Source organism: Theropithecus gelada, chromosome 15 (assembly GCF_003255815.1).
Source record: "Theropithecus gelada isolate Dixy chromosome 15, Tgel_1.0, whole genome shotgun sequence".
NCBI lineage: Eukaryota > Metazoa > Chordata > Mammalia > Primates > Cercopithecidae > Theropithecus > Theropithecus gelada.
Window position 1 is genome coordinate 1831630 of NC_037683.1, and position 27383 is coordinate 1859012.

The window sequence follows — 27383 nt, forward strand, 5'->3', positions numbered from 1 at the left end:
GGCCCGGCCCCCACCTGACGCCCCCTCCTCCGGGCGCGGCCCCCTCCTAATGCCCCCTCCTCCTCCACAGCATTCCATTGGCAGCTGGCAAATTTGATAGAGAGCTATACTTACTAGGAATTAAAAGACGGATTTCGAAGGAGATTCAGAGGCAGCAAGCACTACAGAGTCAGAACTCCAGCACCATCTGTTCCGTTTCTTGAAGTTTGCTGAGCGAGGACCCACAGCCGCAACATGGGGTGATTGTATTTGATCAAAACCCAGCGGGAAGGACGAAGAGTTTGCCGCCTTTTGCGGTTCTGAGGGACTGTGGCACCCGTGCCACTGTGCCAGCGTCCCAAGAAGGAAACCACCCCTAAGTGAGCCTGTCCTTCTCCATGGCAGGTCCACACGGCATGGGTGGGCAGGGCGTGGACCCGCCGCAGTACCACAGACCCCAGCCACTCTCGGGGGCAGACGTCAGAATCCGGTCCTGAGCAGCTCCCGTGTCCTGGGGGCAGTCACAGAGCCCCCCCACCCCCACCCCATCCCCGCGTGCTCTGCGCCAGCCTCTCCCTCCACACCCGGAGCAGGCGTCCATCTGTGTCCTCCTGGCAGCCCCTCAAACACACACCACCCCATGTCACACAGGTGTCCAGAGCCAGGCTGGACCTGGCCTCAGACCTCTCAGTGGGCCCCAGAGCCCAGCTGAGGAAGCCACATGGCCTCCAGGACGTGGCGTGGTTCCCCTCCGCTAGGCTGCAGGTCGCCTGCCGTGGGGCAAAGAGGCCCGCACCCCAGCATAAGGGCCTCCCCGGCTGAGTGAGAAGCCATCTCCCCTCTCCTCTCATCGGCCAAGCCTGTTGGCATGAAACCATCTCATGGTTTCAGTGACGTAGACCGTTTGCTTCTGTAACTCCAGCCACAGAATGACAGTGGAGCCTGGCTGGGGAACTGCTGGAAGCTTAGGATGCCACCACCTTGAACACCTAGGCTGGGGATCCCCACCATGTCCCGGGTTTCTTTCTTTGAGAGTTTAGAACCGTTCATTCTTGCTTTGTGTCCCATTCCATCTCTTGAAAAAATGTAGTCTTTGAATGTGTGAAAATCTAGGGACATTCAATTTAGTCTTTTAAATTATTTATTTTTCCATATTTATATTTTTAAATAAATGCATATATTGAGTCTTAAACTCTCTTTCTGGCCAAAGACTGAAACCTGGAAGAAACAATATACATGCATACCCTGTTCTCACAATGTCCTTGTTTTAAAGGCTGTAAAATCCACAGGCAAAAAGTTTCGTCTCAACCCTTAACTGCTGACTGTGATCTTGTCCAGCTCATCTCTGCTGTCTTTAAAATCCTACATTCGGCTGGGTGCGGTGGCTCACTTCTATAATCCCAGCACTTTGGGAGGCTGAGGCGGGTGGATCACCTGAGTGCTGGGCAGATCACAAGGTCAGGAGTTCGAGACCAGCCTGGCCAACATGGTGAGACCCCCCCCCCCCACCAACCCCATCTCTACTAAAATTACAAAAATGAGCCGGGCATGGTGGCGGGTGCCTGTAATCCCAGCTACTCGGGAGGCTGAGGCAGGAGAATCGCTTGAACCCAGGAGACAGAGGTTGCAGTGAGCTGAGATTGCACCACTGCACGCCAGCCTGGGCAGCAGAGCAAGACTCCCTCTCAAAATACATAAATAAATAAATAAAATCTTGCATTCCTAGTTCACTGCCCCAGAGATCAGCGTTAGTTGGAAAAGAGTTTGAAGAAGACACAAATACTTCAGACCTGATGAACCGTGCTGGTTATCAACAATTCCAGTGAATGATACATAAAACTTTTATTAGCAGCAGCTTAAAAAGTAGGGAAACAAACACCCAGTCTCTTAATAAAAATGAGTCTCTTGGGCCGGGTGCGGTGGCTCATGCTTGTAATCCCGGCACTTGGGGAGGTCCCGGTGGGCAGATCACAAGGTCAGGGGTTCGAGACCAACCAGGCCAAATGGTGAGACCCCCGCCGTCTCTACTAAAAATACAAAAATTAGCCGGGCGCCTGTAGTCCCAGCTACTCAGGAGGCTGAGGCAGGAGAATTGCTTGAACCCGGGAGGCGGAGGTTGTAGTGAGCCAAGATCGCACCACTGCACTCCAGCCCGGGTGACAGAATAAGACTCATCTCCAAAAACAAAAAAAAAGGTTTTGCCCAAACAAATGTGCCCTAAGTTTCAAATCAATTCATTGAAAATCTGGGGCGGGCGCGGTGGCTCACGCCTGTAATCCCAGCACTTTGGGAGGCCGAGGCGGGCGGATCACAAGGTGAGGAGATCGAGACCACGGTGAAACCCCATCTCTACTAAAAATACAAAAAATTAGCCGGGCACCGTGGCAGGCGCCTGTAGTCCCAGCTACTCAGGAGGCTGAGGCAGGAGAATGGCGTGAACCCGGGAGGCGGAGCTTGTAGTGAGCCAAGATCACGCCACTGCACTCCAGCCTGGGTGACAGAGCGAGACTCTGTCTCAAAAAAAAAAAAAAAAAAAAGAAAATCTGTACCAAGATGTTTTAGGACAATGGGGCTTAAAATGAGTCAGCTTTTATGGCTTGTTCCTAGGCCTTTTCTCCGACCCAAACAGTTGTTAAAGAGATTCTGATCCGCCCCTGGAGTGTGTCCTGTGGCTTGAGAGTAAGAGGCTCCAAGTCTTTTGGCAGGGAGTGGCGGGGCGTGATGTGTCTAGTACGATCACAGATCAAAAGCCAGGTGATGCCCTTGGCACTCACCACTAGATTTTAGATGAATGGAATTTCACTCAGGAGTTTACACTAATGCAAATAATGTTGGCCGATCTCTGGAAAATAAAAGAATTGTTAAATACGGCCAGGCACAGTGGCTCACATCTACAATCTCAGCACTTTGGGAAGCTGAGGCAGGAGGATTGCTTGAAGCCAGGAGTTAGAGACCAGCCTGGGCAACCTAGTGAGACCCCACCTCTAAAATAAGAATTAGCCCACATGTTGGTGCGCGCCTACAGTCCCAGCTATTCAGGAGGCTGAGGTGGGAGGATCAACTGAGCCCTGGTGGTCAAGGCTGACGAGCGGTGGTTGCATCACTGTACTCCCGGGCCAGCCTCACCTCAAAAAAAAAAAAAAAAAAAAAAAGCTGGCTCGATAGTAGTGGGTTCTTAGAGCTTCATATTAGTGGCAACTTTGGTATACAATCCTCCGCTGCTAAATTTGGCAAAAGCAAAACAAATGTGGCCAGGTGCAGTGGCTCATGCCTATAATCTCAGCACTTTGGGAGGCCTAGGTGGGTGGATCACCTGAGGCCTAGGCGGCTGGTCAGGAGTTTACCACCAGCCTGATCAAAATGGTGAAACCCTGTCTCTACTAAAAATACAAAAAATTAGCCGCGTGTGGCAGTGGGCGCCTGTAATCCCAGCTACTTGGGAGGCCGAGGCAGGAGAATCCCTTGAACCCATGAGGCAGACGTAGCAGTGAGCCGAGGTCGTGCCATTGCACTCCAGCCTGGGCAACAAGAATGAAACTCCATCTCAAAAAAAAAAAAAAAATTTGTGAAATACGCCTGTGTGAGGGTGGTTTCAAAAATTCAGCTCTCGGGGCCAGACGCGGAGGCTCACGCCTGTAATCCCAGCACCTGGGGAAGCCGAGGCAGGTGGATCATCTGAAGTTGGGAGTTGGAGACCAACCTGGCCAACATGGTGAAACCCCGTCTCTACTAAAAATGCAAAAATTAGCCAGGTGTGGTGGCTACTCGGGAGGCTGAGGCAGGAGAATGGCGTGAATCCAGGAGGTGGAGCTTGCAATGAGCCGAGATCACGCCACTGCACTCCAGCCTGGGCCATAGAGTGAGACTCCGTCTCAAAAAAAAAAAAAAAAAATTCAGCTCTCGTTCTCTCAAGCATGCTTTGCTTGTCTTTCATTCAGCAAGTGTTTTCATAGCCCTGCTCCAGGCCAGAGGGTCTAGCCACCAGCAGGGATACTGGAATGAACCAAATGGCCTGCTTGGGGGAGGTGACCATCTTAAAAAAGCAGCAAGTGCACCTTAGTTCCAAAGAAAAAGGGAAGTGGGGCCGGGCGCGGTGGCTCCTGCCTGTCATCCCAGCACTTTGGGAGGCCAAGGTGGGCGGATCACCTGAGGTCGGGAGTTGGAGACCAGCCTGACCAACATGGTGAAACCCCCGTCTACTAAGAATACAAAATTAGCCAGCGTGGTGGCGCACGCCTGTAATCCCAGCTACTCGGGAGGCTGAGGCAGGAGAATCGCTTGAACCTGGGAGGCGGAGGTTGCGATGAGCCAAGATCACGCCACTGCACTCCAGCCTGGGCAACAAGCGTGAAACTCCATCTCAAAAAAATAAAGAAAAGAAAAAGCGAGGCGAGGAGGAGTGTGGCAGGGAAGGCAGGCGCATGACCTGCGGTTAGAGTGGAGGCATCGAGGGACAGCCAGCTGGGTGTGGCAGGGAACGGAGAGAACCTGTTTTGGCCTCGGCTTCCAAAGCACCGACCCTGAGGGCTAATTGGTAGCAGTTTCTAGAATGTCCTCCGGCTTCTCGGTAGTTGGAGCAGGACTGTGCTTCACTGGCATCTTCAGCAGCTCAACCCCAGGCCTGACGCCTGTGGTGCGGGAGCTCTGCGTTCACCGTGCAGCTGGGCATCAAGGGCTGTGTGCCGCAGGAACTTCCGTCCCAGGTGTGGTAACAACAGGACGTTTCTAACGAAGTCCACTGTTAAAACAGACACCGTCGTCCTCCCGCTCCGGTCCTCCAATCCCACCAGGTGGGCAGCAAGCTGAGCTTCCCACGTGGGCAAATTCAAGCAGGCACCGTCGCTGGAGTGTGTGTTGTAAAGGCACAAGGTCTTACGGAAACTACAATAGCCAGAGGACAGTCAGAGGCTCACGGGAGTAAAGCTTACAAGTTTAACTTCCTGAAAATATCCACTTTCTCTCCCGTCTACACCACAGAGGCTGAGCTTCTCAGCTACTCAGAAGACAGGACCAGAGACTGTTCTCTCCTCTTGACAAAACTGTGCCCCACAGCTCTGTGCAGGCCACTGAGTCACACGTGCAGGTAGCTGCCCTTGGACTACAACAGCATCGGAGGTGGCCCGTGCAGGTTCCCAGGCCCGACCTCCCCACACCCCTTGGAGCTCCCAAGGTTTCTATGGGTGTTTGAGAACGTCACAAGTTTTAACTTGTACAAGTTTTTTGTTTTTGTTTTTGAGATGGAGTTTCGCTCGTCACCCAGGCTGCAGTGCAAAGGCACGATCTCGGCTCCCTACAACCTCCACCTCCCGGGTTCAAGCAATTCTCCTGCCTCAGCCTCCCGAGTAGTTGGGATTACAGGTACCCGCCACCACACCAGGCTAATTTTGTATTTTCGGTAGAGATGGGGTTTCCCCATGTTGGTCAGGCTGGTCTCAAACTCCCGACCTCAGGTGATCCGCCCGCCTCGGCCTCCCAAAGTGCTGGGATTTAGAGGCGTGAGCCACCATGCCCGGCCACTTGTACAAGTTTTTACACCACATGAAAAGTTGCCCTGTGGTGGCTATTCCCTAAGCCATGCGACCTTTTGGATCTCTGAAAACACCCACATCTGTGGCGGCTCCTCGGACTGGCGGCACTCCCTACCTCTAAGGCATCTGCAGGCTTTGCTGCCAGTCACCATCACCCGCCGTCACCCCGCCCCGTGCATGCTGCGACACCGTGAAATCAGCACGTCGCATGAGAACGGGCTTCAAGTCACTGGGTCAAACCAGATAATTATCAGGGAGGAAGGCCTCCATGTTAGAAAAGCTGCCAATTCAGACAGCCCTTAAGAACCGCCCCTCCCCAGGCGAGAAGGAAAACACCAAGCTAAGATGCCAGCTGTTTATTACCAGGGAAGCCGCGTGCACACGCATGGACCGTGCTCCTCGGAGCAGACTGGGCCCTCACCTTGTCCTGTTTGTCAGAGGTGAGTCCTGGTACCAACACAGGAGCACGGTGGCCTCCAGGGAGGCTCTGATAGGCTGGCCTCCGCTGCTTCCCGGCTCAGGGCTCCTCCAAGGAACCTGTGGAGCCCCGTGTGCCCAGAGCCCCTGAGGAGGGGGAGCACTGACCGGCCTCCTCACGGCACGCTGCACTCCAGCGCTGGGCACTGCACCTGCTTGCTGGCTTGCGGCGGTCAGGCACAACACTGACTCCACTGATCGGCACATTGAGTTCTGAAGCAACGCAAACTGCGTGGGTGCTGTGGTGACATTGTTTGCACTGTTCATACAACCAGACAGCTTTTTAAACTAAATTCGTGTCCAAACTAACACGCACAGGAACAGGCTCCAGCTGCAGCCCCTGGGTCTGTCAGGCTGGGGAGCGGCTCTACCGGAAGAGCCGGTACGTCCTGGGCAGGCGTCCGTCCTTGCTCGACAGGGCAGTCTGGATGTGCTCGTACGTGGGCAGGTCAGTCAGGTCACCCAGGGCAGCCACTGCCGGCTTCCCTCGGAGCATCTTAGAAGCAACTCTCTTCACGTCTTCCGGCTTCACGTTGCCTAGTGCAGAGGGCAAATGTACGTCACACAAGCGTGCCATGGCCTCCACGCCGAGGCTGCGTCACTAAACACATGGAGGGGGTGGCCAGTCTGCACCACTCACTCACGCTGCGCTGCTGCTGGGGTACCTGGGCCCAAAGGCAGCCACTGGGTGTAGCCAAGGGTGAGTCCAAAAGTGACAGAAGTGAGTTCTCAGTAAATGGGGACATGGCGATGACTTAAAAATGTAGGACGAACCCGCCCAGGAAGAGTCACATTTACAGAAAAGCGAGCTCCTTGTCTGCTGAGCTCCCTTTGGGATGGGCCTGCAGGAAAACCCCGAGCCCGAGGGCCACATGGACAGAAGGGTGGGGTGACAGGGGCCAGAGGGCTGCACCAGGAACCCCAGGACAGGAGCGACAGGGTCCAGGAGGGTCTGTTTTCTACAGAAGACGAGGCCAGAGAGGCTGGACACTGCCGGAGGATTTCAGTGGAGGCTCCTGAGGGAAGGACAAGGGCCCACATGGGGAAGGGCAAGTGCTCGGGACTCCAGGCCTGGACAGGAGATACCCACAGGTGACACCATAAGCCTGAGCCACCCCACCTCAGTAGGCAGCCTGGGCCAGGTTTTAAGCCTGTCCCCAGAAGAGTCCGATGCACATACGACTTGGCACAGTCTGAGGAAGTTGAGGCCTCCTAAGGTCACTCATGGGGGCCCCGGAAACCTGGGGCTGAGACTCCTGCCCAAGAGCCAGCAACGGCAGTGCGCATTCCAATCCACTGCTACTCCACACAGAACGGAGCGGTCCTCTACTGAGCCCCCTTCGCCCACTCACTCACGTCCTCTTTAACAACTCGGGGAAGTACTGACAGCCGCTCCCAGGGGTGCAGAGGGTGCGGTCACCTGCCAAGGTGGCAGCAGGTACATGGTGGGGCCAGGAAGTGAGACCAGGTCTGTGACCCCACGGCCCTGCCCTTGGCCACCCCTGCTGAGGACAACTGGTGAAGGCCCCGGCTTCCGGGTGTGACAGACACACCACGGGCCCCCATGGCCTGTGGGAGGGCGAGACGGCCTCCTCTGAGCCTGGCTGAGACCTGTGGCAGCCCCTCACTGCCCCCGCAGTACTCACGGATGAGCGTGCACAGTTCATGTGGCAGCTTTCTGGAGCGAGTGGCCAGCACCTGCCTCCCCACATCCTCGAAGATCACAGGCCTGGACTCCAGGTTCATCATGAGCATGGACGTCAGCTGCGTCTTGGCTCGTTCCAGCTCCACCTGGGGCCAGGGTCCAGTCAGATGGGCACACACCCACCCCGTGCCACCTTCCACCCCCACTCGAGCGATGGCCAAAGGCCATCTCTGTGCCCAAAACTGAACAAAAGAAAGGGAAGGGAAGCCGGGCGCGGTGGCTCACGCCTGCAATCCCACCACTTTGGGAGGCCGAGGCGGGCGGATCACGAGGTCAGGAGATCGAGACCATCCTGGCTAACACTAACACGGTGAAACCCCGTCTCTACTAAAAATACCAAAAGAAATTAGCCGGACGCGGTGGCGGGCGCCTGTAGTCCCAGCTACTCGGGAGGCTGAAGCAGGAGAACGGTGTGAACCCGGGAGGTGGAGCTTGCAGTGAGCCGAGATCACACCACTGCACTCCAGCCTGGGAGACAGAGCGAAACTCCATCTCCAAAAAAAAAGAGAAAGAAAGGAAGGGAAGAGCCTCCGTCTGGGTACTGGGACACAGGCCCAGGTCACAGGCAGCCCTGCTGGTCTCCCCTTCGGGTTTTCTAGGGAAGGGCTATGCTACATGTCACCTGGCTTCCACCACACTTGACGTATGGGAGCAATATGCCTCCCTTGAGTTTTTTTCACTGTCTGTGTGATGCAGCTGGAGAAGGTAAAATAGTCAACCTCTAAATACCAGGACCCCAAAGGGGCCACACGGCAAAATCAGGGGGAATACAAATGAAACACAGGTTCTGGAGCTTCCCCAGATGCCTCAGGTACAGGGCCCAGGCAGCTGATTTTAGCAAAGTCCCTGCAAGGTTCTGAGGGAGGCAGCGCAGGTCCCAGGCTGCCCTGCGACTGCCTCAGGGCACAGGCAGGGGTGCTTGCAGATCTAGGAACCAGCACACTGAAAAACAAACACCAAAAACTGATGGGCTGTGGAGATGCTTTTTTTTTTTAATAGACACAGGGTCTTGCTATATTGCCCAGGCCAGTCTTGAACTCCTGGGCTCAAGTGATCCTCCCACCATGGTCTCCCAAAGTGCTGGGATTACAGGCATGAGCCACCGGACCTGGCCTGTATACCATTTTTTTTTAAGTAAAATAATTCTTAATTTAGACAGATCTTTTTGCAACTTTAGGCAAATACCTAAATACTTCATATTTATTTCACGTTGACTTCAGATTAGTGGAGGACTGTTTTTCTAGCAGTGCACTAGTGGAACTGAAGCACATTAATTTTAACCACAGTTTTATTTCTTGAATAATGCTGCTCTTCCTGGCCGGGCGCAGTGGCTCACACCTGTAATCCCAGCACTTTGGGAGGCCAAAGCAGGTGGGTCACCTGAGGTCAAGTGGTTTGAGACCAGCCTGGCCAAGATGGTGAAACCCCGTCTCTACTAAAAATACAAAAATTAGCCATGCGGCTGGGTGCAGTGGCTCATACCTGTAATCCCAGCACTTTGGGAGGCCGAGGTGGGCAGATCACTTGAGGTCGAACCCCATCTCTACTAAAAATACAAAAAAATTAGCCAGGTGTGGTGGTGGGTGCCTGTAATCCCAGCTACTCAGGAGGCTGAGGTAGGAGAATCACCTGAACCTGGGAGGCGGAGGTTGCAATGAGCTGAGATTGCGCCACTGCACTCTAGCCTGGGCGACGGAGCAAGACTCCGTCTCAAAAACAAAAATAAAAAAAAATCACCTAGGGTGGTGACACATGCCTGTAATCCCAGCTACTCAGGAGGCTAAGGTAGGAGAATCACCTGAACCTGGGAGGTAGAGGATGCAGTGAGCTGAGATCAAGCCACTGCACTCCAGCCTGGGCGACAAAGCAAGACTCTGCCTCCAAAAAAAAAAAAAAAAAAAAAAAAAGTGTGTGTGTATAAAACATGCTTATTTGTCCAGTTCTGGTCCTGGAAGTAACAAGGTTTCCAAACATATAAAGCATCAAAAACTAAGCTTAAAAAATTAGCAAACAGGGAGGCATGGTGGCTCACACCTGTAATTGTAATCCCAGCACCTTGGGAGACTGAGGTGGCAGATCACCTGAGGTCAGGAGTTCGAGACCAGCCTGGCCAACATGGTGAAACCCTGTCTCTACTAAAAACACAAAAATTAGCTGGGCATGGTGGTGGGTGCCTGTAATCCCAGCTATTTGGGAGGCTGAAGCAGGAGAATCGCTTGAACCCGGGAGGTAGAGGTTGCAGCAAGCCTAATTTGAGCTACTATACTCCAGCCTGGCTGACACAGTGAGACTCCATCTTAAAAAGAAGAAAGAAAATTGGTAAACAAATACAGTTTCAAACATAAAATGGAGCCAGGAAAAGGCTCGAGACACCCTACACTGCAGCCCACCTGTGCGAGCTGCTTCATCCCACACGGGCGGCTGAGGAGGACGCACAAACTCCTCCAACGTTTTCCCAGCACAGCAGAGAGGGTCACACGGTCAGTCCCACAACCCACCCAGTGGCTCAGATAAAGAAGAAGTGGACCGAGCACTGGGGGAGGGCGCTGGTCTGCTTTACTGTTTTCGGGGTTTGGACCAGGGAAGAACAGCCCCAGTGGGCTCCCAGGTGGAGCAGCTCAGACCCAGGCTGTGCCTCCTTGGCCGCCCTGTCCTGCTCTGCCGGGACCTCGGCCCTGAGGCTCGGGGACCAGGCCCACAGGTGGCCACTCCTACACTGTGGCTCTCTCCTGTCAGACACCACAGGTACGCCTGGAAATGGCACCACACCTCACTTACCGCGTCCACGGTTCCGCCCATCAAAATAAACTCCTTTGTGATGATTTCTACCATTTCTCGAACCTGTGAAGAAAGGCAAGGTGATGACAGTGTGGCCTGCGCCCGTCAGCCTGCTGACCCGTCTAGGCACGGACACCCAGGTCTGGAAGGGCAGCCGTGTTGAGGACGGTGGCAAGCGGGGCCCTCACCTGTCTCGGGTCGGCGCTGGCATGGATGCAGAGGAGGCCAGTGTCCTCATAGCTGTGGTGGTAGGAGGTCGCGTTATACATCCAGTGGTGCCTGGGAGGAAACAAGAGTCACAAAAGTGAAGGGGAAACTAAAGAAAAGTCACCTGGAAGGTGGCCTCACAGTCCAAAAACACACCTGGCCTGGCCTGAGGATACAGAAAAGAGTGCAACCAACCTGTTGAGCACGTTGAGGTAGAGCCTGGAGAACATGCCCTTGCCGGGCCCGCCAGCTGAGAAGGAGCCGCCTCCGCCCATCATCATGTTCAACACTGCAAAGGGGATGAAGTCCTCCTCCTGCAGGGATGGAGGGCAGAGCTGGCTGAGCCACCCACGCCGTGTCAGGAGTGCTGTCGGACACCAGGCACAGAGGGCAGAGGACACCAGGCTGGCTGGGCAGCCCACACTGCGTCAGGAGTGCCACTGGATGCCAGGAACGGAGGGCAGAGCTGGCTGAGCTGCCCAGACTACGTCAGGAGCGCCGTCGGACACCAGGGACGGAGGGCGGAACTGGCTGAGCAGCCCACATGGCACCAGGAACGCCACCAGACCCAGCACTAGGACTCACCAGGAAGGAGCAGCTCTCCAGTCCAACCATGATGTGCGTGAGCTCGGGGATGGGGGTCGGGCCCAGGCTGACATTGGACATGTCTCTTTCTAGCTGTAACCAAGAAAACAAGCAAATGTCGCCACATAAAAAACAGCGAGGGCTCGCAAACCCCAGATCAGATCATCCTCAGAGTGGTTACACAGAAATCCAATGCCAGCCAGGCACGGTGGCTCATGTCTAAAATCCCAGCATTTGGGGAGGTCAAGGTGGGCAGATCACTTGAGTCCAGGAGTTCAAGACCAGCCTGGGCAACATGGCAAAACTCCATCTCTACCAAAAATACAAAATAAATAAATAAATAAATAAACAAATAAATACAGGCTGGGCACGGTGGCTCACGCCTGTAATCCCAGCATTTTGGGAGGCCGAGGCAGGTGGATCATGAGGTCAGGAGTTTGAGACCAGCCTGGCCAACATAGTGAAACCCCATCTCTATACAAAATTTAGCCAGGCCTGGTGGTGGTCAGAAAGCTGAGGCAGAAGAATCACTTGAACCCAGGAGGCGGAGGTTGCAGTGAGCCGAGACTGCACCACTGCACTCCAGCCTGGGCGACAGAGCGAGGCTCCATCTCAAAACAAAAAAATGCAACGCAGGCACTGGTAGACCCACACCCTTGAGGAAAGAACTGCGTCCACCTTCTGCGGGAGTTGCGCTCAGGCCTAGCAGTGCTCACCCTCAGCAGGGGACATACCCCTGCCCTGCTGTAGGATCACAGTATGTCTTAAGGCAAAGCGACAAGTGCAGTCAACACCTATCACCCTCAGAATCAATACAAAAACATGCCACGCCACGGGCCAGGGGACGTGTTCCCCACCCGAGGCCATGAGACGTTCCCGCCACTTCACCTTGGCAATCCCCCCAGTGTACTGGGCCACAGATCTGTCAACATCCACGGCCTCTGCGCTCCCCCAAGCCGGCTGGACTCCCAGGAGGTACTTCCGGGCACAGTCCACCAGATGTTCGTGCTCCACACCCACACCGGCCAGCACCATGCGGTCGGGAGTGTAGTAGTTCCTCAGGTAGGAATGCAGCACCTCCCGATTGATCTTGGCTATGTTTTCTGTGGGGCAGAAACGGTGGAGGCCAACTGTGTTCTCCCTGTAAGCCGCCTAATGGGGAAGAGCCACAGACACAGGTGACTGAAGACAGCGCGACCAGGCTTCCTCCAACAAGCAGCACCAGCGCCCATCTGCAGCCAGCCCTAGGAAAATCCTACGCAAGCTGATATTTTACTTGCAGTTTGGCAATAGCAGCTGTGTATGTATTTATAAAAAGAGTAATCTGCCTCTCCAGAATAAAATTTTACAAAAAGCATAAGATTAATTGTGTTAACGAGTCAAGACCTAGTTACTATAAGAACCGGAAAATACGAACATTGTATAAACAGCAGACTCAGAAATCAAGAATGTTCTAAGCTGGGCACAGTGACTCACGTCTGTAATCCCAGCTACCTGCAAGGCAGAGGTAGGAGGATCACCTGAGCTGAGCCCAGGAGTGCAAGACCAATGTATGCAATGTGGAGAGATCTCATCTCAAAAAACACAAACTAAAATGTTACATACACAGCCATAACCTGCAAGGACAACATCAAGGAGGCAAACCAACCCCTCCCCACCACCCCTGGTGTCACGAGGGCCACTGAGCGGGGTACAGGGGCATTCTCAAGTTTGACATTTTACTTCATGAATCATCTCAGTGAGAAGTGGCTCTGGGTCAGGTCGCAGGTTCAGGTCCTCCAGCTCAAACTGGACCGCCATCCGCGTCATCTCGACTTCCTCATCTGCAAGAGAACCCAAAGGCGGGCTCGGTCTGCAATGGCACAGATGAGGAACACAGCAGTGACCCACAGCTTGTGTGCTGGCCTGAGCGCCGCTTGTTGGTGGCTGTTGGCAGTCACCTCTGCCTTCATCTAGGGGCAGACTGGGTGCTTGTGTGAGTGAGGGGGACTGCCACAGGAAGCAGGAGCTGGGAGGCGTAGGCCTCTCATCCCACATCAGCCACAAAGCAGCCATGTGAGCCTGCTAAGCCCTGGCTTCCTTGCTGGTGAAAGGCACTGAGGATACCGGACCTGTCCATCTCCATCCCAAGTGCTGCTGTGAGGACACGAGACCAGACATGAAGGTGCATAGAAACAGAGGCACACTGCTGGGCGCAGTGGCTCGTGCCTGTAATCCCAGCACTTTGGGAGGCCGAGGTGGGTGGATTACCTGAGGTCAGGAGTTCAAGACCAGCCTGGCCAACACTGCGAAACCCCGTCTCTACTAAAATACAAAAATTAGCTGGGCGTGGTGGTGGGCGCCTGTAGTCCCAGCTACTGGGGAGGCTGAGGCAGGAGAATTGCTTGAACCCGGGAGGTGGAGGTTGCAATAAGCCAAGATCACACCACTGCACTCCAGCCTAGGCGACAGAGCGAGACTCTATCTCCAAAAAGAAACAGAGGCACAGACAGATGTCAAGGGTGCAGCTGCGACAACAAGATCTTAACGTGGGACTGTAGCCTTTGAACACCAAGACCAGGCTGCTGTGAAACAGGGCACCCTTAGGGTATCTGGAAAAGCCAACATTCCCCTCTCCTGGCCCCCTGGCAGGGACTCAAAGTCCTGCCATCTGCAAGGCTGAGGAGGGCAATGGAAACAGTGAAATGGACATTTCTGGCACACACCATTCAAGTTGTTTAAAGACAGTCGGAGGCGCCCTTCCAAAACGGAAGAACCAATTTCACTAAAAACATCCCAGGGCACGGATGTCTCAAATACACACTCTCTGAAACACCAAGGACTTTTACAATCACCAGCAGTTTTTTGTTTTTTTCCTTTTTGTGGAAAACAGAGTCTTGCTATGTTGCTCAGGCTGGTTTCGAAGTCCTGGGCTCAAGTGATCCTCCCATCCCTGCATCCCTAAATGCTGGGATTACAGATGTGAGCCAGCACGCCTGGCTACTGGCCCTATTTCTTTCTTCCTTTCTATTTTTGAGACAGGGCCTCACTCTGTTGCCCAGGCTGGAGTGCGGTGGCACAATCATGGGTCACGGCAGCCTCAACCTCTCAGGCTCAAACTATCTTCCCACCTCAGCCTCCAGAGTAGCTAGGACTCCAAGTGTAAGCAACCACACCTAACTAATTCTTGTTATCTTTTTTTGTAGAGACAGGGTTTCGCCATGTTACCCAGGCTGGTCTCAAACTCCGAACTCCTGGGCTCAAGCGATCTGCCTGCCTGAGCCTCCCAAAGTCCTGGGATTCCAGGTGTGAGCCACCGTGCCTGGACCCAGCACTCTTTCTTTCTTTTTTTTTTTTTTTTTTTGAGATAGAGTCTCACTCTGTCGCCCAGGCTGGAGTACAGTGGCACGATCTCGGCTCACTGCAAGCTCCACCTCCCAGATTCACACCATTCTCCTGCCTTAGCCTCCCAAGTAGCTGGACATACAGGCACCCGCTACCATGCCTGATTGATTTTTTATATTTTTAGTAGAGTCGGGGTTTCACCGTGTTAGCCAGGATGGTCTCGATCTCCTGACCTCGTGATCTGCCCACCTCGGCCTCCCAAACTGCTGGGATTACAGGCGTCAGCCACCGTGTCCGGCCCCTAGCACTATTTCTTACGAGATCTCACTGTCGCTTTGTGTTGGCCTGAAGCTCCAATTACACAACTACAAGGTGCTCTTCTTCACGGCTGCAGGGCTTCCACAAACCTTTCTGGCCTTCCCTATGTCCAGGCCCACCTCAAACACCAGCAGGTGGTATCCACACCTGTTAGCCGAGGCTGCAGAACCACATCAGCCAGTAAGCCGACCACCGTGTCCAAGCCTTTGCTATCAGCAGACACAGCATACATCGTGGTGTCTCTGGAAGAAAAAAGAAGCCCACAATGCCAGGTCCTGAGCTTACACTCTGCTCAACAGTCAGGGGATGCTCACGCTTTGCATGCCAGGGGGACAAATGCCAGGCCCTGAGCTCACACTCTGCTGAGCAGCCAGGGGGACGCTCAGGCTTTGGGTGCCAGGGGCACCTCTTACCCTTTGTTGGGGACTGGCAGACATTTCAGGGGATGCTTGAGGTTTGCGTGCCGGGGGCACCTCCTACCCTTTGTCGGGGAACAGCAGACACTTTTCCCCTTTCTCTTCTCCTGTTTTACAGTGTGAATGCTTAGTAGGCAGGACTCAGCTACACACAACTTGAGTCAAAATGGAGCCACTTCTGAGAGAGGTTTTTGTAACTATAGTCTCCCTCAAAAGATGAAGTGTTTCATCCCAGCCTCCTGTTGACTGAATGAACCCACTGGTGAGTGTGGAAACACGGCCGGCCTTGGCTGGATCGGGGGACAGCAATGGCTGGCTTGTATGGAGCTTCTGTCTCGCTGTAACATCTGTTCCCGGCACAAGGCACAGAACAGTCAGAAGTGCACAGAGCTGGCCCATGGGACAGACACGAAATCACGGGGTAATCTGAGATCAAGTGTGATCAAGTGAGACTGCGCAGAACAGACGCAACAGCTGTGAAGAAGAGGGAGCTTGGGAGGCAGGACGTGGCCACCAGTGCCTCTGAAGAGGGGACTTGGCTGGACCTTCAGCCTGAAGAGGAGCCATTCTCAGTGACTTTGGCTCACGTCGGGAGAATGGCAGAAACAAAAGCCTGAGCTGAGGGCGAGAGGGGCTGGGTCTGAGTCAGGACACCAGCCACCTGGCCAGGAAAAGGAGTTCATCTGGGATGAGTCAGATTTGAGTCAAGAGTCGGAGGACCAAACACACCAGGCAGGAGCCTGGCAGGGGCAGCTGGGAGTCAGCGGGTATTAAGAGACCTTGTTTTAGAATGTGAGTATGTTACCTCCAAGCTTACTTTAATTCTTAGCATTTGACGTGTCTTTCATGTATAATTTTTTTAGCATTCAAACTTAAAACATCAACCATTTTAAAAATCTGTGATCTGTATCCACCCATCTCACATTGTCCAGCACTTTCTGAACAAGCTCCACACCTGGCATGCAAAGACCACTGCACTGTGCTCCAGGCAACACTGTCCCCTCCCTTCACCAAGCAGCCGGCACCTCCCTGGCTCAGTGCCTTTTGCCCCTGCTGTCTCCTGGTCTGGAATGCCTTCTGCCCTGTGTGTCTAGCAAAGTCCCTCAGGTTCCTTCAGGAACCAGCCCAATCCTGCGTCTCCTATTATTCCTTTCCCAACTCCAGACCAAGTCAGCTGCTCATCCTCCTGGCTCCTACCGCCTTTGGCTACTGGGTCCAACACGTATGCAAGGCCCTCTGCTCTATCTGGGAACAGGGCCTGCTCTACATCCCTGGCATGCAGCCAACAGCCTGGATGAACTGACGGGGGTGAACTGAGGTCCTGAGGGCTGTGCTTCTCTGTGTAAGCGCTGCCCACCCAACTCTCCATCCAGGACAGGGCTCTTCTCCCTGTGAATCTCCACACCTCCCAGTGGGGGGGCTCAGACAGAATCTGAGCAACGACGAGGACGTCAGTTCCCACGGACACAAAGTCACTTTGTACGTAAAAGCTGGTGTACCTTGATGTCTGGCAGTCACAAATACCCCCGTGCTTTTCCAGTGTAAGCAGAATTTCATCTTTGCTGTCAAATCGAGCAGTAGACTAGTAAAAATAAATAGGAAAACCTAAATGAGCAATCCAGACTACCCCTAAAATGCAAGTCTTTTTAAAATTTACTTTTGCTTTTAACACTACGTACAAAAATTATCTCTTAACTTAAAAGTCTTTTATTAGCAATAACTTAGCAACTTAATAACTTATGAAAATAACCATTATAGAGAAGAAAAACCTCAAACATCCTTCAAAAGTATAGTCTAAAAAATTACAAAACTGGGCACTGACCGAAAATGCCAATTTTTCCAAAAAGTGAGCAATTCCACTAAGATATTTTGCTTCATATCTTGATCCTGAATTAATAAGAACTAGTAGGAAAAAGAAAATTGACAGGTTAAATCAGATATTCGAAATAAAATTTAATCAAGAGAAACATTTTAAAATTTCAATATGACACAATAATCAAATTTCACTATATGAGAGTGATTGTGCTGATGGTTTCACAGATATATGTGTAGGTCAACATTCATGAAATTGTACACTTTGCTTCCACTCAGGGTACAATTCATAATTGGCATGCTAACTACAACTAACAGTCAACTAAAGCATGTGCATGTTAAAAATGCGGGACCACCCACAGCACAACAGTACTTACTTCCTACTGTACAAAACTGTCCAAACTTATTCTGAGATGCCACGTGAAGCCCATTATCCAATGTGGTTACTTTGGTTTCAAACTTTTCTTGTCCATCAACTGTAGCAAAAACAGGCTTGGGTACTCCAGGTAAAGGAGAAGAGAGGGGGATGTTGGGATAGGCACCACCACTACTAAACCGTCTGTACGCAGAAGGTCCAAACCTAAAACAGAGAAAGCGGCCCAGTTGCAACAGACTTGAGACAACGAACCTGTGATGACCTCTTAGGTGCAGTTAGTTATGTTTTGTCTGGGTTAAAAGTAAGTATCTGCCTTTCTAAAGGACTTATTTCTATAGACTTTGGAAGACAAAGCAGAGGCTGACCACAAAGGCTCAGCCACGGGACCTGGAGCAAGCTGGTTCCATCCTTTGGGTCTTCGTGCTATTTCTGTAAAATAGGACTTATTAACAGTAACCCACTCGAAATGCAGTTTGTACACATAAAGCACTTGACGGCTCTGCCCTCCAACAGCATCACTGAAGTCTTAGAAGCCATACCCCTTATTAACCTGGTCCGAAGGTGGGGTGTGACTTGGTCTCTATCTCCCTCTCCAAACTCATCTCTTGAACTCCCACAGCCCCATAGGTCCTGGTCACACTGATTCTTCTGTCAATTCCTGGAACACATTTGATTCATTCCAAAGCTTCTTCACCCCCAAAGCTTCTTTGCCCTTTGCCCATGCCTACCACTTCTTTCATTCTTCAGCTCTTCCCTTAAATGTCACCCTGATGGAGGACTATCCCTCATCACTCTAGTCTTTCCTGTTATTTCCTATCACGAAAGGCTGCTTGTTTACTCCAAAGCATTTACGCGATTGCCGATATTTTGTTCACGCTCCAGTCTGTATCCATCTCCTGGAGGCAGCACCTTCGCACCCCTGAAACAGCGCTCGTTGTGTGGGGAGGGGCGATGCCTGTGCTGTCGGAACAAAGTTTCAGCGTGGGGAAAGGCAGGCCCGGTCACTTGGGCGGGAGGGGCGGTGGGGACGGAAAGGGTTCTTAAACGTCAGAGATCAACGGACGCTCAGAGCGCATCAACCGAGAGCCTGGACCCTCGTGTCAGAACCCTGCGGGTCTAACAGAGCTGGGGCCCCACCGGCTCAGCCTCCTGAGGGAGCACGCGGCAGAAGCACAGGGGCAGCGATGAAGCATGGCCTCGGACAAGGCCCGTCGACCCGGGAGGTGAGTAGGGGGGAGAGGACCCAGCAGCCGGGGAGAGAGACAGATAGGACTGCATCCCCGGGCTTGAGGCGCAAGGCAAGGCAGGGCCCCCGTCGCCTCGGGGACCACACCAGTGTCCCGAAGTGCGAGCCCGTCGAACGGGCGCCATGTCGCCTGTAGAAACCAAAGACGGAGCGTCCAGAAAGACTCAAGCCGCCCCGGTCCCAGGCTGAAGCCTGGTTCACCTTTGGCTCACCTCAGCCGCGAGCCGCTCCAACAACCCGACCCCCGCAGCAACCGCGTAGCCACGAGCACCACAGCCGCCATCTTGCGTCTCCGCCCCTGCTTCTGTCGTCACTTCCGCTTCCGCCCGCGGATTCCCCGCCCCCTCGGCGACAACCGAAGGCGTTCCGGCGCGCGCTTCCGGTGCTCGGAGCGGAAGCAGCGGCAAGAGGCTCGGAGGAGCGGGGACGGCCAAGCGGCGGGCGACGGGGGCGGGCGACACGGACCGCGGCCCGGGCGGAGCCGGGGCCATGGAGCCGCCGCTGCCCGGCTAGGCAGGTCCTGCCCCGCCTGGCCCGCAGCGATGTCGGGCTACCCGCGCCGCCCGGGCGCCACCCCGCTGTCCCGAGTCCGGAGCCTCGCCATTCCCGACGGTGAGCGGGGCAGGGGCCGAGTCCAGCGGTTCAGGTGGGCGGCGGCCGCCCCGGCGCGCAGTAAAGTCGCTGTTGTCGTTGCTTCCAGCTCCAGCGTTCTATGAGCGCCGGTCTTGTCTCCCCCAGCTAGACTGTGAGCGCCCCCATGGCAGGGACCTGGACTCCCCCTTCTTCGGCATTCGGCCGGCCTTTATGTGCTATGTGCCCAGCCCGGTGCTGGCTTCCGTGGGAGACACAGGTGAGAGACGAGGGCGCCGGCCCCGGGGACGCCTCCAGTTCCCGCGCCACCTGTGGCACCTCCGCTGCCGCAAGAGCTCGTCCATTGACCCAACAATGAGCACCGCGCTCACTGCGTGCCAGGCACTCGGAATTCAAAGGCGGAGTCCCCTGCTAGGAGCTCACAGTCTGGTTGCGGGGAGACCTCCCCCCAGACAGTTCCAGTTCAGAATGGGTAGTGCCCGGGGAGCACAGGAGCCGTCCCCCTTTCCTTGTGGGGCTGAATTGGGGGGCCTTCACCCCAGTGGGCGGTGATTGGAAACGGAGCTGGAGCATTCCATCTGCCTCCACAGCCGGGCAGCGGCCAGATCTGGTTCATCCTCGTTCTACCCAAGCAGAAGGTGCTGCTGGGTGCCCGGGGTGTGCGGGAGTGTTTGTGTGGCTCTGCCAGGGTCTGAGGACACTTGGGGGGTGTCACAAGACAAGAGGACACGCTCGCTCCGACTGGGCTTCAAAACCTACTGAGGAACCCCTTTCAGACCACAGATACCAGGGCCAGTCTGTGCGAGTCAGGCCATCTCCAGGGTCACAAGTCCGGGAGCTCGTGTTTTTTAAAGTTCCCTTGGCCCACCGGGCGCGGTGGCTCACGCCTGTACTCCCAGCACTTTGGGAGGCCGAGGCAGGTGGATCACCAGGTCAGGAGATTGAGACCATCCTGGCTAACACGGTGAAACCCCGTCTCTACTAAAAGATACAAAAAATTAGCCGGGCGTGGTGGTGGGCGCCTGTAGTCCCAGCTACTTGGGAGGCCGAGGCAGGAGAATGGCGTGAACCTGGGAGGCGGAGCTTGCAGTGAGCTGAGACTGCGCCACTGCACTCCAGCCTGGGCAACAGAGTGAGGCTCCGTCTCAAAAAAAAAAAAAAAAGGTTCTCTAGAGGTTCTCTAGGCTGTGAGAACCACTGCAAGGGAGACTCCATGTGCAACAAAACCAAAACACAAATGTGAGGTCATAAAGACTTCCTGCCGTCATGGTGGGTGAGATTGTTTCTTTGCAGATTTTGGCTATGGAAAGGGGAAATATTCTAAGCAGAGCCCGTCAGGAGCCCACGAGACACAGTTTGGAGGTAGAGTAGTTCAGTCACCTTTTCTTCTTGTCTCCATCCAACACAGTGCCAGGCACGTGTCTGGTGGCAGGACTGTCGATATGACGGGCTACGTGGTGTATCTGGAGCCCAAAAGAGCAGGTGGGGGTGGGATTTCAAGGGTTCAGTCTTGACCCTAGAGTAGGAGCAAGGTGCAAGGGCAGAAGAACCTGAGTGAGGGAACGTCAGGGAGTGGGGAAGTCCCACCTCAGGGGCTGGGGCCACAGGAGCCGGCATTACATGGGGCTCGCAGCTGGGAGGGCCAAGCGTGGCTGCTTAAGTCCCTGGAGGGTGGGAAAGCGGTGAGAGGGAGAAGAGAAAGGTGGGCGTTAGCTAGGTTACCTAGCTAACGTGTTAGCCAGGATGGTCTCGATCTCCTGACCTCATGATTCACCTGCCTCGGCCTCCCAAAGTGCTGGGATTACAGGCGTGAGCCGCCGTGCCCGGCCTCCTTCACGCTTCTTAGTGCCGCCTGAGTCATGGTAGAATGACGAGCGTGGCTAGCCGATCTCACATGTGGCCATGCTCTGGAAAGACAGGTGAACAGGAAGGTTCCCTTTCAGCGCTCTTCAGTAGACTTTATGCATCTGTGATGTCTGTTATTCCAGATGACAAATTTGAAGATCTTGAAGAGGCAAATCCATTCTCCTTTAAAGAGTTTCTGAAGACCAAGAACCTCGGCCTGTCAAAAGAGGATCCGGCCAGCAGGATTTATGCAAAGGTAAATCCACGGCATTGTGGGCGATGGCTCCGCGGGACGTTTCTGTTCTGGCCTCTGTGGCTTCCTTCGGAGGAGATTGTGCACGAGTGTGGCAGAGCAGGGCAGGCATCAGTGCTGGGGAGCAGCTCTGGGCCCAGAAGCTGCTGGGCTCCTTCCAGTAGATGAGATTGGGCCTTTCTTCGTGTTCCGAGGCGGAACACAGAGAAAGGAAGATGCACTCCGAGTCAGAAGCATGGCCTCCACTGTTTTTTGTCTTTTTTTTTTTTTTCAGGAAGCCTCGAGGCATTCACTGGGACTTGACCACAACTCCCCACCCTCCCAAACCGGGGGGTATGGCCTGGAGTATCAGCAGCCATTTTTTGAGGACCCGACAGGGGCCGGTGACCTCCTTGATGAGGAGGAGGATGAGGACACCGGATGGAGTGGGGCCTACCTGCCGTCCGCCATCGAGCAGACTCACCCCGAGCGGGTCCGTGCCGGCACATCGCCCTGCAGCACATACCTTTCCTTTTTCTCCACCCCGTCGGAACTGGCAGGGCCTGAGTCTCTGCCCCCATGGGCGTTGAGTGACACTGATTCTCGCGTGTCTCCGGCCTCTCCGGCAGGGAGTCCTAGCGCAGACTTTGCGGCTCATGGAGAGTCTCTGGGAGACAGGCACCTGCGGACGCTGGAGATAAGTTACGAAGCAGTAAGTGAGCCTTGCGACGCCCTGTGGCACAGCGCCTGTCCGAGCAGCCTCTCCCAGGGAGAACCTAGAGCCACCCTGCCTCCTGGGTGGCCTGGTTTGATTTCCAGGACGAGACGACTTGCGTAACAGCCTGCTATCCACTTTCCCTTTGACTTTGCCTCTGGTTACACATGTGAATAGAACCGGCTAAAGAGGACTGGTGAGCTAGAAGCTGTGAATTGGATGCAGTTGGGCACTTAAAGGGCTGTACCCTCAGGAAAGGCTGGCTGCAGTCGTCAACTCAGGGACATCTTGCTAAGTATTCTAAGAGGAGGAAAATTTTTTAAAAAATTATACTCACCTAAAAGGTTATAAGATGTGAGTAAAAAAAATTTTTTTTTAGCTGGGCGCAGTGACTTACGGCTGTAATCTTAGCACTTTGGGAGACTGAGGTAGGTGGATCACGAGGTCAGGAGTTCGAGACCAGCCTGGCCAACATGGTGAAACCCCTGTCTCTACTAAAAATACAAAAATTAGGCTGAGCGTGGTGACTCCAGCCTAGGTGACAAAAGCGAAACTCCGTTTCAAAAAAAAAGAAAAAAATTTTGTTTTTTCCTGAGACAGTGTCTCACTGTGTTGCTCACGCTGGAGTGCAGTGGCATGATCTCGGCTCACTGCAACCTCTGCCTCCCAAGTTCAAGTGATTCTGCTGCTTCAGCCACCCAAGTAGTTGGGACTGCAGGTGCCTGCCACCACTCCTGGCTAATTTTTGTATTTTTAGTAGAGACGAGGGCACCATGTTGGCCAGGCTGGTCTCAAACTGCTGACCTCAGGTGATCCACCCGCGTCAGCCTCCCAAAGTGCTGGGATTACAGGCGTGAGCCACTGCCCCGGCCTCTGAGTAAAATTAACTGGCATCTGTGACCACAGGTCTTTGAAAAGTGCCCGCCTCCGTGGTCGTCTTCTGTAGGGCGCTGCAGGTGGACGCTGCACTGACCCAGCCATCTCTGCTTATCAGGAGGCTCTAGAGCCAGACCGCAGAAGCGCACACCCTTTTGAGCGAGACATGCTGACTTTCTAATAAGGATGTTCTCTCTCCACAGCTGAAAGATGAAAATTCTAAGCTGAGAAGAAAGCTGAATGAGGTTCAGAGCTTTTCTGAAGCTCAAACAGAAATGTATGTAAGCTTTTAGTTAGGAATGCAATCCACAACATCTAACACAGAGGGAAATCTGTTTTTAAATGATAACGAAGTAATCAGAGTCAAACCAGATCTGGATTTTCTTGTATATAAATGTTCAGCATCCAACACATTTCTGTGTTCTGCATAAAAGTTTATTTTGAGACAGGGTCTTGCTGTGTCACCCAGGCTCAAGTGCAGTGGCACAATCACGGCTCACTGCCGCCTTGACCTGCTTGGCTCCGGTGATCCTCCCATCTCAGCCTCTTGAGTAGCTGAGACTACACGCGTTTGCCACTGCACCTGGCTAATTTTTAAGTTTTATTTTTGTAGAGACAGGGTCTCACTATGTTGCCCGGGCTTGTCTCAAACTCCTCGGCTCAAGGAATCCTCTCGCCTCAAGCTCCTGAAGTGTTGGGATTATAGGCGTGAGCCACGGCGTCTGGCGAAGGTTTATTTTAAACTTTAGACAAAAAGCCACCAGATTCCTTGTTGGAGCAGCAGTGCTGTGAGAGCCCCTCCCTGCACGCCTGCCTGGTAGCCGGCTGCAGGTCTAGACCTGAGGCTGCTGCCGCCGCCCCACTGTGCTTGAGGCCCATTCCATCACAGGCTCTTAGCGGGTTTTATCTGGCTCATGAGGTGTCTTTTTGTAGTCCTCTTAAAAGTAGCCACAGAAATTAACAACTCGGATTTTTCTTTAACAAGGGTGAGGACACTTGAGCGGAAATTAGAAGCAAAAATGATCAAGGAGGAAAGCGACTACCACGACTTGGAGTCGGTGGTTCAGCAGGTGGAGCAGAACCTGGAGCTGATGACCGTATGGGTTTCTTTCTTTCAATCAGATGAGCTGGGTGGGGCAGGAGCGCTCCTGAGAAAGTGCTGCTGTCCTCAGCAGCTGCTACAGCCTGCCCTTGGGAGCAGGGCCATGTGGCTCTCTGGGACCGGTGTCCCTTGACATCGCTGTCTCCCTGTGCCTGGGGATAGCTGGCCCATGAGGCCGTCTATGGGGAGTGGGGGCAAACCAGAGCACAACCGCTGCACGGTGAGCCCTTCCCATGCGTGGTCTGAGATTGGAGGCGGGACTGGGTGGGGCACGGGCTGTGAAGGGCCACAGCCAGGTTGGGTGACCTCCTGCTCCCTGCGTTGAGGCCCGTGTCCGGTATTAATGTGAGGACATCAGTGATGCTTTTTGTGGGGTTTTTTTTTTTTTTTTTGGTAACAGAAACGGGCTGTAAAGGCAGAAAACCACGTCGTGAAACTGAAACAGGAAATCAGTTTGCTCCAGGTAATTAAAGAAAGGACTTCAGTGTTTTCCTTTGATCTGTGGAGTCACATAGATAATGAATTCAAGCAGACGGAGATAAAAGACTCTGCTGGGGTTTCCTCTGGGCCCAAGCAGAGAAAGGACTTCAAATGGGGACAGCACCTGCTTCCTGTCGGGGCCTGAAGCAGAGGGAGGCCCTGGAGTTCTGTTGGGACTTTGGGGTCTGGCATGGGGCGTCCACCTGGGAGTCCCTGTTTCCATAGAGCTAGGTGCTAGGCATATACTGGAGTGAAGGGGAAGCCGTTAAGCCCCCAGTCCCAGAGGCGAGCCCCCAGTTAGGCCAGAGCACCGGTCCTGAGTGCCAGGCCCCCACGGGTAAGTCCTCGCCTCGCTGGGGGGTGACTTTTACCCGGATTGCCTCGGAGCTGCTCTCTCCTTAGCCATAACCGTCCCCCCAGGCGCAGGTCTCCAACTTCCAGCGAGAGAATGAAGCCCTGCGGTGCGGCCAGGGCGCCAGCCTGACTGTGGTGAAGCAGAACGCCGACGTGGCCTTGCAGAACCTCCGGGTGGTCATGAACAGCGCACAGGCTTCTATTAAGTGAGTGCCTGGGAGGCACTGGGAAGCCTGGCAGGGAAAGGGGTGAGATTGGAGTGGTCGTCAGTGATACTGGGTGGGGGCCCAGGCTGACAGCACCGTGGCTGGAGGACCAGGGAGCCGCAGGGAGGGACGCGTGCTCAGTGGTCCCGATAGCTCTCTGGGTCACTTTGTGGACAGACCACAGGCTTTCTAACCTGCCTCGCAGTGTCCAATCCCACCTGGGAGGTGCAGACAGCCCCACCACCTGTGGACACTAAAGCTCTGAATAAAGGAAATAGTGGTAGTTTCCCTCCTGGTGAAAAAGCAAATTCCCAGAAGGCCCTTACTACTGTGCCTGGCTGGGGACATGCCAGCCACCATCACTGTGACAGTGGTGAGTGTCTGCCGCCCACTGGGCTGAGCTCTGCAGGGCGGTTTTGGCCCCTCAGAGCACTCCCTGTGGACAAAGGAGCCGTCTCCTGTGAAGTCAGGTATGGGTCTCCTCGAAGAGGAGCTAGGAGTGGAAAACCTGTGGTTCTCCCCTGAGCCCCTCCCTTTCTCCCAGGAATCCTGTCCCTTTCTGCCCCACAAACCCCACTGCTTTCTCCCTGGAACCCCTCTCCTTTCTCCCCCAGAACCCTGTCCCTTTCTCCCCCTGCAACCCTGTCCCTTTCTCCCCCAGAACCCTGTCCCTTTCTCCCTCCCGGCAAACCCCACCCCTTTCTCCCTGGAACCTCTTCCGTTTCTCCCCCACAGAACTCTGTCCCTTTCTCCCCCTGCAACCCTGTCCCTTTCTCCTCCGCAGAACTCTGTCCCTTTCTCCCTGGAACTCCTCACCTTTCTCCCCCCAGAACCCCTCCCTGTTCTACCCTTCCCCTGTGGAACAAGGTCTTCCCCCACCATGGAAACCCTCCCCATTCTTCCCCCTGGAATCCCTCCCCTTCCTTCCCCACCCTCCCCAGTATCCCTCCCCTCTCTTCCCCTTCAGAACCTCTCCCCTTTTTCCGCATACCAACCCTTCCCCTTTCTCCCCCCCCCCCCCGTGGAAACCCTCCCCATTCTTCCCCCTGGAGACCCGCCCCTTCCTCCCACTCAGAACCTCTCCCCTTCCCCCACCCCTTGGAACCCCTCCCCGTTCTCCCCGACCTCCCCTGTGGAACCCCCCGTTTCTTCCCCTCCAGCCCCTCCCCTTTCTCCCCGCCGAGTCCCATTGCTGCCGAGTAGCTGCTGCCGCCCATCCTGGTATCCGTGCTTGCTTTCAGGCAACTGGTTTCCGGAGCTGAGACACTGAATCTCGTTGCTGAAATCCTTAAATCTATAGACAGAATTTCTGAAATTAAAGATGAGGAGGAAGACTCTTGAGGACCCCTGGGTGTTTTCAGCATGAAGTTCCGCGTATGCCCTGAGATCACCACCGCTTGATCTGAATGTGCAGTTGTGTCCTTAAATACGCAGTCTTCACCCAGAGTAAAGTGTTTATCGCAAGAGTCCAGTGTCGTGCCCTCAGCCAGTTCTTGGCCACCGCAATGGGAGCAGCCCTGGCCGAGCTGCCCCTGTGGTTTCTATGCAGCCCTTCGTGGCGAAATTCCTGCGGTGTTACAGATTCTAATGAGCTCTTGGAAGACACTGTCATGAAAGCCAGCGATTTTAAGAAAAAGAGCGGTTCTGGAATCAGTGTTTTCCAATCCCATCCCAGAACATCAGTTGTAAGATAAGTACAATTGATTGTCCTTGCTTTCGTAAGTAGAACAAACACTAAATGCACCTCTGAGGTGGCCACCCTGGGCAGGGACCTGTGCCTTCCGCCGACACTCAGGGCTCCCTCTGGCTCCTGGGTCACTCTGGTGGCCCCAGCGGCTGGTCCCTGTGGTCATGGCCCGAGTGTGGAGGGGCCACTGCATGGCTGCTGCTGTTCTCCCCCAGGACCCACGGGGACCATGGCCACACATTCCGTGCTGTGAAGCTGTCCAGATGCGCCTCTTTGGCTGGGGGTTCTGGTGGATGTTTCAAGTAGCGTTTTGTACAATGCAGTTTAGAATTCAGGAATTTCAAGTATGTGCAGAGCCCGCCCGCCCGGGTGTGTGAGGTCCTAGCTGCCTTTCTGACGGCCTCCCGCAGAGGGAAGTTGATGAACACTAAATGCCTTTTTGACTTTTTTCCTATAGAATTTTTTTTAAACTTTCTTTTTTCCTCCTGTTCCAAATGATAGCTTTTTTATTTAATAAATTCTGCAGTTCACCGCACTGTCTCTT

The 27383-nt window shown here is 54.1% G+C and overlaps 3 protein-coding genes across 7 annotated transcripts in view; 2 read left to right on the forward strand and 1 right to left on the reverse strand.

The window, feature by feature from the left end:
- Nucleotides 1–372, forward strand: part of INPP5E (inositol polyphosphate-5-phosphatase E) — a 14162-nt gene extending 13790 nt beyond the window's left edge. For both annotated transcript variants that reach the window (XM_025359596.1, XM_025359594.1), the window contains exon 10: nt 71–372. In XM_025359596.1, coding sequence (XP_025215381.1) covers nt 71–203 — 133 coding nt within the window. In that variant the 3' untranslated portion in view covers nt 204–372. The remainder of the gene's footprint in view (nt 1–70) is intronic.
- Nucleotides 373–5849: 5477 nt separating this feature from the next.
- PMPCA (peptidase, mitochondrial processing alpha subunit) lies at nt 5850–19130 on the reverse strand. Of its 2 annotated transcripts, XM_025359597.1 has the most exons (13): nt 18964–19130; nt 17507–17709; nt 17140–17219; nt 16817–16899; nt 15049–15143; nt 12982–13082; nt 12148–12411; nt 11260–11352; nt 10870–10988; nt 10656–10746; nt 10468–10530; nt 7631–7775; nt 5850–6521 (listed from the first exon to the last, which is right to left on the reverse strand). In XM_025359597.1, the coding sequence occupies exons 1-13, from the start codon at nt 19032–19034 to the stop codon at nt 6352–6354; spliced, it is 1578 nt and encodes a 525-aa protein (XP_025215382.1). In that variant the 5' UTR covers nt 19035–19130; the 3' UTR covers nt 5850–6351. The 2 variants fall into 2 exon arrangements, with proteins under 2 accessions (XP_025215382.1, XP_025215383.1); XM_025359598.1 differs by lacking the exon at nt 15049–15143.
- ENTR1 (endosome associated trafficking regulator 1) lies at nt 19108–27374 on the forward strand. 3 transcript variants are annotated; one of them, XM_025359599.1, is made up of 10 exons: nt 19108–19363; nt 19452–19601; nt 20636–20704; nt 21331–21443; nt 21715–22131; nt 23214–23287; nt 23996–24107; nt 24513–24575; nt 25013–25152; nt 26394–27374. In XM_025359599.1, exons 1-10 carry the CDS (start codon nt 19294–19296, stop codon nt 26491–26493), a joined length of 1308 nt encoding a protein of 435 aa, XP_025215384.1. In that variant the 5' UTR covers nt 19108–19293; the 3' UTR covers nt 26494–27374. The 3 variants fall into 3 exon arrangements, with proteins under 3 accessions (XP_025215384.1, XP_025215385.1, XP_025215386.1); XM_025359600.1 differs by lacking the exon at nt 20636–20704; XM_025359601.1 differs by lacking the exons at nt 19452–19601; nt 20636–20704.
- The last annotated feature ends 9 nt before the right edge of the window (nt 27375–27383 follow it).

Coding starts and splice junctions, on each gene's coding strand:
- PMPCA (XM_025359597.1), bottom strand. CDS start 19,034: ATGGCGGCTGTGGTGCTCGTGGCTACGCGGTTGCTGCGGGGGTCGGGT. Junction 17,710..18,963: donor TGGAGCGGCTCGCGGCTGAG/GTGAGCCAAAGG, acceptor TCTCTGTTTTAG/GTTTGGACCTTCTGCGTACA. Junction 10,747..10,869: donor TACCTCAACGTGCTCAACAG/GTTGGTTGCACT, acceptor GTTTCCTCCCAG/GCACCACTGGATGTATAACG.
- ENTR1 (XM_025359599.1), top strand. CDS start 19,294: ATGTCGGGCTACCCGCGCCGCCCGGGCGCCACCCCGCTGTCCCGAGTC. Junction 19,602..20,635: donor GGCTTCCGTGGGAGACACAG/GTGAGAGACGAG, acceptor GTTTCTTTGCAG/ATTTTGGCTATGGAAAGGGG. Junction 20,705..21,330: donor CCACGAGACACAGTTTGGAG/GTAGAGTAGTTC, acceptor CTGTTATTCCAG/ATGACAAATTTGAAGATCTT.